The 15,405-nt window shown below is 37.3% G+C and overlaps 1 protein-coding gene across 1 annotated transcript in view; it reads left to right on the top strand.

Annotated features, from left to right (window-relative positions):
• prpf6 (PRP6 pre-mRNA processing factor 6 homolog (S. cerevisiae)) overlaps window positions 1–15,405 on the top strand; it is a 52,117-nt gene that overhangs the window by 19,484 nt on the left and 17,228 nt on the right. Inside the window, exons 6-13 of the mRNA XM_043710399.1 lie at window positions 135–290; window positions 491–585; window positions 1,833–1,989; window positions 2,846–3,008; window positions 6,631–6,749; window positions 6,905–7,123; window positions 12,137–12,259; window positions 13,136–13,257. Coding sequence (XP_043566334.1) covers window positions 135–290; window positions 491–585; window positions 1,833–1,989; window positions 2,846–3,008; window positions 6,631–6,749; window positions 6,905–7,123; window positions 12,137–12,259; window positions 13,136–13,257 — 1,154 coding nt within the window. The remainder of the gene's footprint in view (window positions 1–134; window positions 291–490; window positions 586–1,832; window positions 1,990–2,845; window positions 3,009–6,630; window positions 6,750–6,904; window positions 7,124–12,136; window positions 12,260–13,135; window positions 13,258–15,405) is intronic.

The following is a 15,405-nucleotide window of genomic DNA, read 5'->3' as shown; positions in this document are numbered from 1 at the left end:
TTTTAGATTTTAATTTATTTAGTAGAAAAAGTAATTTTGGTGTAATTTGTAAAGAAAGTATTGGATTTCTTACTACGGTTACATATTGTTTGATATTTCAATGCAGAGTTTGATATGTGATGTTTTAATTGTAGCAATTTTCTGGTTTGACATCGCCTTATCCTGGTGGCTTGAATACACCATACCCAGGTGGAATGACACCCGGCCTTATGACACCAGGATCAGGAGAACTGGACATGAGAAAAATTGGTCAAGCCCGAAACACCTTGATGGATATGAGGCTGAGCCAAGTAGGTGAATTACAGTCTGGATAATGTACCAGACTAAAAGTGACTAAGTGTATGCAGTAAAACACAAGATGCTTTGTTTCCAATATTATTAAGAACTTAACTGGATTATTGAATAGAACTATAGAACCTAAAAAATACACTTTTTTATAAAAAAAAAGTTGTCCTGGATAACGTAAGTGTAATTGTTTTCTTTATTTGAGGTGTCCGATTCTGTCAGTGGACAAACTGTTGTTGACCCTAAAGGCTATCTCACCGACTTGAACTCGATGATTCCAACTCACGGTGGAGATATTAAGTAAGTGGATATGAATCTAAATTCAAACAACTTCGAAGTCAAAAGATCACATTTGTATCTGACTGCATATGTTATACACAAGTAGTTCAGATAATTAATCTAAATTATTCTACTTTTAAACTCACTAGCAGTGTTTTCTGTTTACCACTTGTGTACACACAGTAACCAACCATTACAATAACAAAAATCATATTTTACCTATTTTAATTTCCTACATTTGTGCAAGAAGAAAATCTCCAGTTCAGAAGGTAAACCTAAAATCACAGTAGCAAAGGTTTTAACTTTTTTTGTATTCACATGCTGTTGAACATACAGCAGAAACATTGCAAATTATTTAATAGGATCTTTGGCCTGGAAGTGTTGAGACATTTACCATTGTGTTCTTGGGGACCTGAGGAAAGCACTGAGTCATACACAAGCGGTTCTTGATCAGGAAGTTTCAGCTTGATTCCCTGAGCCTCGCCAGAAATTTACCCAAGATTCCTCTGCTATTAACCATTGGATTAGCACCCTGCTTGATGCTGATTAACTGCTGTAGCTTTATGGAAAGGTCTAAAAATTTATTTAAAACTAAATCTGAATGATCCACGGTCTTATCCACCTTTGTCCATCATGAGAAATTCAATTGTGCAATCTATTGTGATGTGAGACCTGTTTTGATTTTTTTTACTCATTCTGTTCCTTCCTACTGTTAAGCAAGCACAGCAAAGTCTTGTTCTTGACAGTTGCTAGTGTTATTCTTTTTCTATTCCGTCCATTTGCATGTAAATAATATGTACAAGCTTAAGTCAAAATTAAATGCAAACAAGACTTAAGATATTTCTGTTAAAACTTTGTAGAAAGAAATTAGTAATATTAGCAACAGTGGTAATATCTCTCAAATATATCTCAGCTATATTTGCAGGTAAAGAATTTTAATAGTAAGAGCCGAAATGCCGCTTTAGCACTTGTTTCACAAAATAACAATTAGCATCATTATACTGTGAAGAGGTTAAGTAGGAAATTTGTGTCTGAATAAATGGAGCAGGTTTGACAAACTGACTTGCTTCATCAAAATTGATCATGACTTTGATATTCTTGATTTTTTTTATTGCTACTTTTTTTTTTACAAACGAGTGACTACTACTAAAATACACCAACCAGAAGTGCAAATGTTTTCATGATTCCATTTTAAATGTGCTACTTCATCAGTAATATTTAAGAATTTGGAAAAAAGAAAAATGTTAAATTGTATATTCTTGTAACAGTGACATTAAAAAAGCCAGATTGCTGCTTAAGTCGGTACGTGAGACCAATCCTCATCACCCTCCAGCATGGATTGCATCTGCAAGGCTTGAGGAAGTAACCGGAAAACTGCAGGTGGCCAGGAACCTAATTATGAAAGGAACAGAGATGTGCCCAAAGGTATTCAGTATTTTCAGGTGCTTGATATTTGCCCTTGAATGTGCTTTTCACTTTGGTATTTCATTTGAAGAAGACTTGATTTGATTTCTTTATCAGATTGTATTTCAGGGTATGGTAGTATGTATTTCATTTTATAATATGTAATAAGTGTCATATATATATTTATTGATAGCTTTGTATTAGTTGCATTAAGAAGCTGCAGTATATTCCAGTAATTTCTATATATATCCATAACTTTTTATTTCTTGTAAGTAATTGCTTGGCAGCAGAAACTCAGCGAAAAATTCTGGTTCTGACTGTGTTTTCTGAGTAATTGATGTTGTGACATCAATTTGTTACAGTGACCTCCATGGAAAAGATTAGTTGGCAGTTGCTAGCTGTATCATTAACTAGGTCTGCATTAGCAACTGCCACAGACCCCCAGGTATTCAAGAATAGTTAGCATGAACAAATAGCTAATGGATATACAAATTATTTAGTTACGAGATTGGGGTAGTTTGGATGGCTTTTCAATAGAGGGCTGTGTTATAAAATGGAAAGAATTGTCTTTAACCAGTAATCTGTAGGAACCTGAAACAAAATATTTTTTACTAATCAGAAAATTTAAGTATTTAATAATATAAGTAGCATGAAGACGAATTGTCTTTTAACTCACTTTGAATAAGCATTATGAATTTATTTTATGATCACCATTCCATGAAATATTTGGCAACTCTTTCTGTGTTAAAGGTGTTTTATATATTTGTCAATGTTATAAGGGTGAACAGATACCTTAATGCAACATTATGGTTGGTTGGGAATTATGAAGTAAACAAAGTTGATTTTATTTCTGGTAAATTGTGTTGTATGTTTCTAGAGTGAAGATGTTTGGTTGGAAGCAGCCCGACTGCAGCCTGGTGACACAGCTAAAGCAGTAGTAGCAAATGCAGTCCGACATCTGCCACAATCTGTGCGTATATACATACGAGCAGCAGAATTGGAAACTGACATTAGAGCCAAGAAACGGGTTTTGAGAAAAGGTGAGTACCAGGTTTGCATTTAAACTGTTTGTCTTATGTATCTGAACTTATCAAAACTCCAACCTACTGAGTAGGTAGTACATTATTCACCATTGTATTACGTAACCAAATCTCAGGTAGAAAGTCTTCTTTCTTAGCAGCAAGGGTCCTGTGTAAAATAATCATCCAATTTCAATCGAGTTGTTATGGGTGCCATTCCCCAGCTATATTGTCAATTAATAGGCACTAAATTGCCAATATCAGTGATAGATCAAACTGATATCTGTTAAGAATTAAAAACAATTGCATTGCTGCAGGGACCAATGGAAAGTAAAATCAGCAGAGTATAGAATGGGTAACAAATGGATGATTGAAGCCTACTTTGCACCCCCTCCCAAAGTGAACCTGTACCAATGACTTCCAACCATGACGGGGTAATGCTACTGAGCCAGTAAACGAAAGGCTCGAATGCTGCAAAGATATGAGCTCGCTTCCCTCCAAGATTGGATTTAAATTCAATTAATTAATAAATCATGATGAAAATTAAGCTAGCTTCAGTTGCTGTGACCATCAAGATAGGTTTTCCTTTTTCTCATTTTTCCACTCCTCATGCCCCCATACATACTCTGCTCCCTAATCAGATCTGGTAGAAAGTGAGGACTTCAGATGCTGATGAAGGGCGTATGCCCGAAACATCGATTCTCCTGCTCCTGTGATGCTGCCTGACCTGCTGTGCTTTTTCAGCACCACACTCTCGTCCCTAATCAAATCTCTCATATATACATCACTAATTCCAAAATTCCCTGTTCCTTAATGAGCTCTATCACAAGCTGCTCTGAAAACACCATCTCGTAGATATTCCATGGATTCCTTTTCATGAAGTGCCCTACCAACCTGATTTTCCCATCCACCCGCATATTGAAGTCCACTATGATTATTGTAGTAGTGCCTTTTTTACATGCTTTTCTCTCTCTCATGATATATTTTCTTCCCCAGAACCTGACTACTACTAAGAGGCCTCCATATAACACTCAGTCTTTTTTTTCCTTTCAACTCTATCCATATAGTTTCCACACCTTCCAAATCTATATCTTTTCTTGCCATCGATTTAACTTCATTTCCTAATAACAAGGCAACGCCACCCCCCTCTGTCCATCTGCCTGTGCTTTTGCTAGGACTCATATTCATGGATATTTAGTTCCCAGTCCTGATACCCTTGCAGCCATGTCTTTGATACCTACAACATTGTACTTGACAATTTCAATCTGTGCTACAAGCCCATTTACATTTTTCCATGTACTGCATGCCTTTAAGAACAATACCCTCAGTCCCCTTCTCATTGGTTTCCCCTGCTAAGGGGATAGTTGTCACTGACTGGGTGATTGTATTTGCTCTACAAGGCATTGAGACTAAAGCATGAACTTCCGCTGCTTGTTATTTCAACTCTCTACCTCCTTCCGTGCTGATCTATCTTATTCCCTGCAATGACCCCTCCCACCCTTTCTATTCCAACCCTCTTCCTACCCTCCCCCCACTCAGTGCAGTCATGCATGCACCCACTCACTTTCACAGCCACACCTCTCTTACAAACTTGAATCTGTTTAAATATGCATGTAAAAGTTTAAGAAGGTGCATAGCGCATGTGCTGGTGTCAGCAAGTGCAGCCTAAGTGATCATGCTATCTCCTTGATAGATGCTGCTTGATGTAACGAATTCTTACCATTTTTCCTATTTCAGCAATGTTTAATTTTGCTTTTGACCATCAAGCTATTGTTATAAAAACTCATTTAGTTCACTGTTATCCTTTTAGGAATTTAAAACTACAATCTTTACTTGATCTTCTGTCCATGTTATTCCAGAGCAAAAGCAATGTGATTAATTCTTAACAGTCCTTTAAATTTGGTGCTGCAAGCATTGGTCACTTGCATTCCATTAGTGAATAAACAATGTCTAATTCTAATAGCATTTTACTTGTTCTCCTCTATCATCCATTTCATGTTACAAAACAGATCTGAAGGACAGGTAGTTAAGTACTTTACTGAGAAAGCCCAAGAAAGCATTTCAGTTTAGCATGAAGAAACAAAAAAGAAACACTCAACTGATTTGGCTTTTCATTTTTGACCCTCCCTGAAATGTATGTCAATTTCTGGCACCATATCCTTCTTCACTGTCTGGCATTTAGCAGCGGTGTGTCCACTGAGCTGATTTGGACAAACATGTTTAGATAAAGTTCAGAAGAAATCTTGTAATGTTGGGAAGAATTGATTATTTATCATGTAGTTAAGAGCATGGTGGATAACATGCATGCTGTATTTTGGAGGCATTCATTTGTTAGTTTTTACTTTAGGTCTTCCAATGTTTTAATTATTTCTTCAAGTTCAATTACTTCCATTGTCTCAAATTGAGGATGGTTGTTATTTCACTGGCCAATTACAATGGTGCATGATTTGTAACTTTATGGGGTGGATTTATGTGAAAGAAACTGAAGAACATTTCGGGTCTTCTTCAATTGCGAGAAGTGCAACCACACGTTTTTATATAGAAAATCTTTTGTTAGTCATGACTCTTTTGCAGTGAAAATTTTCACAGTACATTGAGGTTTTGAAATAAATGGAACATGCATAATGTATAAGTAGAAGCATGATTGAGAGTGAAACTAATGAAAATCAATCTCATGAGTTTTGTTTGTTTTGTAAACTTAAATTATGCAATGATTTGGTGATTCCTACTTCTGATGTATCTTAATTAAAGTTGATCATGGGAAGTCAACTTGCATTCTAGTAGTTCTGATAGTATTTAATAGCTGTATGCTATCTAGCATCAAAGATGCATTTAAAAATGTTTCAGAGACTTGAAGAAACATAAAAGAACAGTTTCAAAATTACTTTGTTTAATTTGGTTTTAACACGGACACATATGAAGCATTGCTTTTGACCTAAAGTGCAATTATGACCCATTGAAGCTGGTTCAAATTTGTTTTAACTGGTTTATATATTTTTCTAATTGTTTTCGCATAGAATCAATAGTTGGTTATACAATAGAACTAAACTCTGCATGAAAAATGATTTAACTGTAAATGTTTTTTTAAGCTATACAATAGTTTATTTGGTAACTTAACTTTTAAGCTCTGTTAATTCTGTCAACTTGCAATCACTGTTACTTGGTTGGTTTATGATGGTGAAACAAATAATAAATTTTTAAAATCCATTCTGGTTTCAGAAGCAGGATTTCAGGTTTCTAGATTATATTGCAAATGATCCAGTGTGACTTTGGCTGATTAAGAGTTTCAATGTAGGAAATTTGCAATCTGAGTTCATATCAAAAACCTGATGTTTATTTCTGTTAAAATCACTTAGTGTTCTGGGGATCTGGCAGTACAGTGAAATTTGAAGTAATCTACAAAATATATGTTACTTTGTTCTTGTGCGGTTTTTGTTATGTGGGAGCTTCTGGTATGTATTGAGCCGATATCATTCAAATCAACATGGCTTACATAAATGTAGTAAATATTCTAACCTTTGTTCTAAATTTCAAACTTGCAGTTTGCTAAGTGATCTGTACATTTCCAACACCGCTTTTTATCAGAACTATTTAATGTGCACGTATCATGTTGCTCAATAAAATGAAATGGTTTTGTTTTCAGCCCTGGAGCATGTGCCCAATTCAGTGCGTTTATGGAAAGCAGCAGTTGAACTTGAAGAACCTGAAGATGCACGTATTATGCTCAGTAGAGCTGTTGAGTGCTGCCCAACAAGTGTTGAAGTATGTATGAAGGAGTAAAAAGATCCTATTTTCTGAAAATTCATAATAACAATTCTTTATATTTTGTTTAGTGAGTCCTCAAACTAAGGAATAGTCTTTTCAAACAGATGTTTCAGAGTTGTGAACCTTAAATTTAAATTATTTTTCTGTTGTAGCTTTGGCTTGCTTTAGCAAGATTGGAGACCTATGAGAATGCACGAAAAGTGCTCAACAAAGCAAGAGAAAACATCCCAACAGATAGGCATATTTGGATTACTGCAGCAAAGCTAGAAGAAGCTAATGGGAATACCCAGATGGTTGAAAAAATTATTGACAGAGCTATTACTTCACTAAGAGCTAATGGAGTGGAAATTAATAGAGAACAATGGATTCAGGTAATTGAATGTTGGTGTGAATATCAGTCAGAGCTTTTCAATTGAGTTGAGTCAAATGTTGAATTAAGTTAATTGACTCTGATATATTTGCAGTGTAATAGTCCTAAAGTAAAAGTTCATGATCTCCTACCATTATATATTTCTCAGCATAATCTGCTTAAAGCAAGTTGTGATCATAACATTTCAGGTGTTAGTAAGCAGAAAGTGTGATTTTGGTGATAGTACTTGACCATCTTAAATTCTATTAGCTTTGAAGATTGAATTAGTTCTCTCTCATACCTCAGTGTGAAGGTAACTTGAGTAACCTGCAAAACCTTTTCTCAAAAAGGGAAACAAAGGGCATCAGCAGATTTCATGTTTTTTTAAATATTTGAGATCTTTCCTATTTAGTTTCTTTCAAAGTCCAGTGTATATTGAAACTCCCAGAATCTGATTGACCTTTTACCAAAATATGCTTGCATTACATTAGTTTTTACAATACCCATGAAAATATTCAATTTTGGGTTCGAAGAAAGAATCATAACAATTCTCCCTTTATTCTTACAAATTACAAATACTTGGTTATTATATCTCAAGGAACACCGTCCCTTTGCACGGCACATCATAAACTGCAACTGAATTGGTAATCTTGACTTTCCAAAAACACTGGAAAATCCCCAAACCAACCTCAATGTAAATGTATTTTTTTTAAGTGTAATTTTGCTCTCCTTATTGACTGGAGGCTTGAATATATATTCTATACATAAAATGATAAATATATGTTTTAACTTTACCTCTGAAATCCTTCAGTCACTATACCCTTACCACCTTGATTTAAGTTTTAATTTTTTGGATGCTTCGAGCTGACAGAAATGCTTTGTTTGCGATAGGATTGGGCAGATGTTGTGGAGAATATGCGATTAAAAGTATTTGTTTTGTTATAAACAAATTCTTCAAAGAAAGGAAGTAAAAAATTTTATTAGTGCCTTGTATCGTCCAAAATGTTTGATAGTAGACCAATATAGTAACCAAATTACACTCAATCGTTTTAGTTAGCTATTTAGAACCACATGATCTAAACAGGGTGCAATCAGCAGTGGGTGGAGGGTGGCAGTTTAGTAAGTGTGGGAGTTGGATGAAGTTGGGTTGGAGGTCTTTTTGTTTTTTTGCTGTCTTGTTTTCTTAATTACTTTCACAGATCAGTGTTGAAAGGAGCATACAAAGGCCCAAGAGCTGGGATATTATTGTGAGATTAAAAGAGAAGCACCAGGGATAAGCAAAAGGTAGTGAATAAGAAGACGAAAGTTGAGTAAAAAGGAGTATCTTTAAGTAATTTGAAAAGTTAGCAGTTAAGTTTCAGTTTGTCATTTCAGGTAAGGTCAGCCAGGGCGAATGTGTGACCTGTCACATGGGGGAAGTAATAGATCCTACCAGTGTTCTAGATGACCTTTCTGAAGTGCTCCCAACTTTAAAAGCTTGAGCTTTGTGTTTTGGAGATGGAGTAGTGGCTGCAAATATTGTGGCACATCTACAACCCTGAAAGTTACATGGATCGCAAGTTTAGGCGGGTGGTCACATCGCAATTCAAGGTACAGGAGGAAAGAGAGGAATGGGTGAAAGCCAGGCAGTTGAAGAGAATCAGGCAGGTAATCTTGGGTCTGGGTCACAAATTGGTTTTCCATTTTGGAAGCTGATAAGGACTGCAGAAAGAGGCAGGCTCTGGCACCACAAGTAGCCTGATTATACAGGAGAGGAAGAAGAAAGCAGGAGCAATACTGAGAGGGGATTCATTGGTTAGAGGAGCAGGCAGACGTTTCTATGGCACAGCCATGATTGCAGGATGGTGTGTTGCCTCCCTGGTGCCAAGATACGTTGCTACCAATGATATCAGTAGAATGAGGCATCAAGAATTTAGGGACTGCAGGACTAAAGAGCAGGATTTTAAAGCTTATAAGGTCTGGATTACCCCTCGTGCCATGTTTTTGCGAGTAAAAAAAAAGGCAGATGAATGCATGGCTCAAGAGTTGACGCAGGAAAGGAGGGTTTTAGATTTCTGAATCACTAGGACTATTTCTGGGAAAGGTGAAATCTGCCCTCATGGGTGAATTTACTTGTGCTGTTGGGAGGAATTTAAACCAGCTAGCAAGGTTGGGGGGAGGGGTACGAAGAGTTGATAAAATAAAGACATGACATATGTTATTAAAAGAACCAAGGCAAAGGGATTTCAGCCATGTTGAGTTCAAGGGAGTAGGGCAAGGCTAATTGACCTCCATTTTAATGTTCAGAGTGTTACAGGTAAGGCAGATGAGTTAAGGATGTGGATTGACATGGAGTTGTGATGTTGTGGGTGGTGGGAATTTGGAACGTACTGCCTGGGAGGGTGGTTGAGACTGGAACTCTCATAACCTTTAAAAATTATGTGGATGTGCACTTGAAATGTGGACCAAAGTGCTGCAAAGTGGGACTAGTGCAGATTTTTTATAACTTTGCACTGACAAAAAAAGCTAATGGACTGAAGAGTATCTTTACTGTATGATTCAAAAAGAGGAAGTGTGCCATTTTAGTGAGAAGCACAAAGATGACTAATTTCTCTTGCCTGCTGAGACATTTTTTAGCTTGTATGTTAGAAACTGCCCTATGCACTAGTTGTACTTTTCTGAGTGTCATCTAACATCTTGTATACCTAGCAGATTGGACCTATATTGTAATTGAGGCTAGTAAGATTTTTTTAAAATGCTTATTAATAAAGCAATGTAAAACTTGTTGCTCCCTGGCAATTGCGTGCAGGATTGATTGTCATACTTTTAGATTTGGCTCACTGCTTCAGTTAATCAAAGGCACATTTCATGGTAAAATGTTTGCTTAGTGTCTGACTCACCAGTGAACTTCCTCCAGATGTTCTGACAGTCTTTGGATGTTTTGAGAATTTTTTTTTCATAACATGTCATTGGTTTATTTTCTGTATTCATTGGGTTTTTTTTTTAATTATATGTTTAGTTGTGTTGTGACCATGCAATTGTTTTGTAAATTTTATGATTTGATATTGACAAAGGCAAACAAATTTGTTACCAAACTTAGAATTGACAGCAAGTCAGTTATTATGAAATAATTTGTACCATCCAAATTTGTAAATAATCTGGCACAATTGTTTTGTAATACGTGCACTATTGTTGTGTTTTTTGTACAAGCTTTGGTCGAAATATGTGTAAATTAGTAACTGAGAAATTGCTGTAACTGATAATAGCAGAGCTTGTGTGAGAGTTATCTATTGATTGTTTTAACAGAACCATTAATCTGTTTGTAAGGAATGTGTTATTTTCCTCAGTTGCATATAGTGCTACAGTTGTTGCCTTGCCAGTACCTTATACAGTTTCATCATTAGATGTCTGCTTTTGTACTCTATACCTCTGCCAATGAAGGAAACCATATGTCATCTTTACAACATTATCTACCTGTACGAGACCTTCAGGGAACTCTGCATGCCAAGGTCTTTCACTTCATTTATCTGCCTCTGTATATTCTTGTTTATTATATATTCCCTTTTACTGTTTGACCTCCCTAAATGCATTACCTCATACTTATCAGAGTTGAACTCCATTTGTCACTTACTTGCCCGTTTCACATCACTTTGGAGCTTACAGTTATCCGTTACACTATCCACTATACGGCCAATTTTTCTGTCATCTGTGGGTTTCCCAAATGTGCAAAATGTTCAAGTCTAAATCGTTCACTTACAAAACAAATAGCAGGGATCCCAAAACCAATCGCTATGGAACACCACTTGAAACAGCTTTCCATTCTCAAGGGTAGCCATTGACAATTACCCTTGGGATCATGGGTTTTTACTTATTGTCTAGTCTGCCATGTGGGACTTTGTCAAGTGCCTTACTGACGTCCATATAGACAACATAATCTGCACTTGTAAATCGTGACCTTCCTTGAACAAAGCCATGCTGACTATCCCTGACTAGTCTGTGCCTTTAAGTGACAATGTATCTGATCTCTCTCAATTGATTCTAACAATGTGCCCACCACTGAAGTAAGACTAACTGGCTTATAATTCTTTGGCATTTCCCCTTAAACTATGGTGCAGTCACTTGCACAACAATGGAATTGAAATTCATGAAATTCAGAGAATGTTGGGTCTCTCAAAAAGGCTTCATTTGAGGTATTGGGAGGACCCTTGCTTCATTGCTTATTGCAAGATCTAGACCAATATCTGTTTGTTGTATATTCTGCGGTACTTCGTACAGAAGTCCTGGTTGTATGCCGTAAATGATAAAATGATAATTTGAAAAGCTAGAAATGCATAACACAGATTTGCAATAGTTCCTTTGTTTACTTCCGTTACCTGAGTTCTTGATCAGAGTTTGTAGTTCCTGTTTTCCTCAATTGTTTATTGATCATTTCTGGAAGGGTTTGGTAAGTGGTCAATGAGCAATTACAACAAAACTTTAACGTAACCATTCGTGATTGTTTATAGAGGAACAATTCTGATTTGAAATATCCTACTTTTGGACATTATTCATTTTAGAGTCATTACAATTATTAAAGCATTTTCATCAGTATACTGGAATCCGATGGGTTTCCATTACATAGCATCAGGATGTATTTGTTGTTCATATTTTAATCTATGCTCTCTTCTGTATAGCACAAGGTTGCAGCAAGAAGATACTCTGGAAATTTCTACAGAATTAAAATGAATAAACAATTTCTGATACAATGTATACTTTGGACAAATCACGCTCTAATACTTAGGTTTTATTTTAAATCTGTCTTGGAAATCTTGGTGACTATGGGTGGATGTGAACTGCGACTTAATCTGAGGATCTTGTTGCACAAATAATATCCTAAATAACTATACAAATAAATTTCCGTATTGTTTGTTTGAAATTCTATTTAATTACTTGAGTAAAAATTAACAACTGAAAGTTTTAAAGTTTGTTCATTCTACATCACTGGTTTGGTTTATCTGTAATATAGATCTTGCTTTAATTCTTTAATGTGGCTCACATAGTTTTGCTGCCTTTGCAGGATGCAGAAGAGTGTGATAGAGCAGGAAGTGTTGCCACCTGTCAGGCTATTATTCGTGCAGTTATTGGAATCGGTGTTGAAGAAGAAGATCGAAAGCATGCATGGATGGAGGATGCAGAAAGTGTAAGTGAGGAGAATGTTTTTATTAAAAACCATACTCTAATTTTAACAAGTTCGAGTATCTCCACTTGATATTAAGGTTGCATTTAACCAAGTATGGTATCAGAGGCCTTAGCAAACGTCAGTGGAAATCAGAAGAAAGCTCTCCAAAGAGTGGAGTCATACCTTTCACAAATTTTGTTGTTCATCTCAGCCGATAACATCCCTCTAGGAATTCTTCAGGATAGAATCCTAGGCCAAGCCATCTACAACTGCTTCATCAATGACTTTCCCTCCAATCTAAGAAGTGGGTATGCTCATTGTGAAGTGCTAAATACTATTCCTGATAATTAAGCAGCTTGTTAAAAGCAGTCAGACCTGGAAAGTACTTAGCCTTGAGCTAATAAATGATAAGTCACTTGGTTGATGCTTCAGAACAATGCTGAGAGAGTGCTGCAGTGTCGATTTTGCATGCAATGTTAAACTAAGGCTAAAGGCTTTCTAAGGTTGGCTTTGAGATCCAAGATCATTATCTGATTGCTGTTTCTGGGAATTTGTTTAATGTCAATTTTTGTTTATTACTGTAGCAATGACTGCATTTCAAAAAAGCACTTCACAGGGTGTAGCTGTTTAGAACTTGTTGAAATTTTGAAAGCTACTCTATGAATGGCAGACATCTTTATAATTCCATTGGAACACATGAAATAAACTCAGTAGCAAACATACTGTCATTTGTAATTTACTTTTTGACAAAATTATTCCTGTACAATTGTATGTTAGTTCAGTTTAGTAAGTTTGAATCCAAAACTTTTGTAAATTTGTACAGTGCTTATTTATTGCTTTTTATAATTTGTAAGATCATTTTAATTTTTTCATGTTTGTTTCTGTCTTATTATTTAGTGTATTTCCCATGGAGCACTTGAATGTTCAAGAGCAATTTATGCACATGCCCTCCAGGTTTTCCCAAGCAAAAAAAGTGTGTGGTTGAGAGCTGCGTACTTTGAAAAAAATTATGGCACCAGGTACTATTACAATATTTCTATTTCACTGGTATAACTGTGCTTGGCAGAGGTGATTGAAAATAATTGTCTTGTGTTCATCTGAGAACCTCCTTCTGTTTGGCTAACTTCTATTATGCGTAGTCTAGATCTGATAACTAGTCATATAAAAACAAGTTGCTATCACATTTAAATCATGATCATAGTCTGTATGACTACATTTAAAAACCATCAAATTCGACAATATCTTGCAATTATCCTGGTCAGAGACATTATGGCACACCTCTAAATTGGGAGAGACTTGAACGTAAACGCCCCAGTTTGGAGGTTTGCATGCTACTACTATAAGGTCCTTCCCTTAAGTTAGAATCTTAAGGTTTTTTTTCACATGCATTTAAATGTTAAAGTGCAGTTTCCTATTGTGAGAGATCTCATGATTACGTGAGGTGATGGCGTAATTTCATACCTGAGATTTCGGAGAAGATTTTAGCTCAGGTTGTAAGTTTGCTTGCTGAGCTGGTGGCTTTGTTCTCCGGCATTTCAGCATGCTGGGTAACATCATCAGTGAGCCTCTGGTGAAGCATTGATGTTCTGTCCCGCTTGTTATTTGTGTGTCTTGGTCTGTTGTGGTTGGTGATATCATTTCCGGTCTGTTTCTGAGAGGTGGGTAAATGGGGTCCACATCTATATGTTAATGGAGTTCCAGTTTGAATGCCAGGCCTCCAGGAATTTCCATGCATGTCTTTGGTTTGGCCTGACCCAGGATGGATGTATTGTCCCAGTCGAACTGGTGTCTCTCTTCATCTGTGTGTATGGATACCAGTGATAGTTGGTCATGTCTTTAGGTGGCTAGATTCCTGCCCACCTGTCCAACATAATGTTTGTTGCAATCCTCACAGGCTATTTTGTATATGACATTCATTCTTCTGGCTGTGGATACGGGGCTCTTCAGATTCATCAGGAGCTGTTTCAGTGTGGTGATAGGTTTGTGCACCACCATGATGTCTAAGAGCCAAAGTAGTTTGGGCGTCATCTCTGAAATGTCTTTGTATATAAAGTGGCTAAAGTCTCAGAACATGGTGTGTCTTATGTTTAGGTCTGTTGAGCAGGAATTGGCGGACTGTGCTTATCGGATAACCGTTGTTCTTGAACACATTGTATAGGTGTTTTTCCTCAGCTTGTCATAGTTCCTGGAAACCACAGTGTTTTGTGGCCCATTTAAATAATGTCCTGATGCAGCTCCGTTTGTGGTGTTTAGGTGGTTGCTTCTGTAGTTGAGCATCTGGTCTGAGAGAAAGTGAGGACTGCAGGTGCTGGAGATCAGAGTTGAAAAGTGTGGAGCTGGAAAAACAGCCGGTCAAGAGGCATCCGAGGAGCAGGAGACTAAGCCCTTCATCTGATCAGTGTGTGTGGCGTTCCTGTAAATGCTAGTCTGCAGCTCTCCATTGGCTTTTCGTTCTACTGTGATGTCTCTGAAGGGGAGTTGTTATTATTCTCTTCCTCTTTGGTGAACTTTATAGCAGTAAGGGAAGGGTGGAGAAGAGCAGAGCAATAGTAATTGGGGACTCGATAGTTCAGGGCACAGATAGGCGGTTTTGTGGGGGCGAGAGAGACTCACGTTTGGTATGTTGCCTCCCAGGTGCAGGGGTACGTGACGTCTCTGATCGTGTTTTCCGGGTCCTTCAGGGGGAGGGGGAACAGCCCGAAGTCGTGGTCCACATTGGCACCAATGACATAGGTAGAAGGAACGCTGAGGATGTTAGGCAGGCTTTCAGCGAGCTCGGTTGGAAGCTCAAAGTTAGAACGAACAGAGTTGTTGTCTCTGGTTTGTTACCCGTGCCACGTGATAGAGAGTCGAGGAATAGGGAGAGAGAACAGTTAAATGCGTGGCTACAGGGATGGTGCAAGAGGGAGGGATCCCGGTATTTGGATAACTGGGGTTCTTCCTGGGGAACATGGGACCTCTATAAACAGGATGGTGTGCACCTGAACCTGAGGGGCACCAGTACCCTTGGTGGGAGGTTTGCTAGTGCTCTGGGGGGGGGGAGGTTAAACTAACTCTGCAGGGGCATGGGAACCCAGACTGTAGCATTAGGGTGCAGGACCTGGAGTGTAGGGAGGTTAGGAACATGGCAACAATCTCAAAGGAGGGTGCCTGCAAACAGGAAAGTG

Source organism: Chiloscyllium plagiosum, chromosome 20 (genome assembly GCF_004010195.1).
Source record: "Chiloscyllium plagiosum isolate BGI_BamShark_2017 chromosome 20, ASM401019v2, whole genome shotgun sequence".
In the NCBI taxonomy this organism is placed as follows: domain Eukaryota; kingdom Metazoa; phylum Chordata; class Chondrichthyes; order Orectolobiformes; family Hemiscylliidae; genus Chiloscyllium; species Chiloscyllium plagiosum.
The sequence above is the reverse complement of the archived record's forward strand: the minus strand, read 5'-3'. Positions and strand labels throughout refer to the sequence as shown.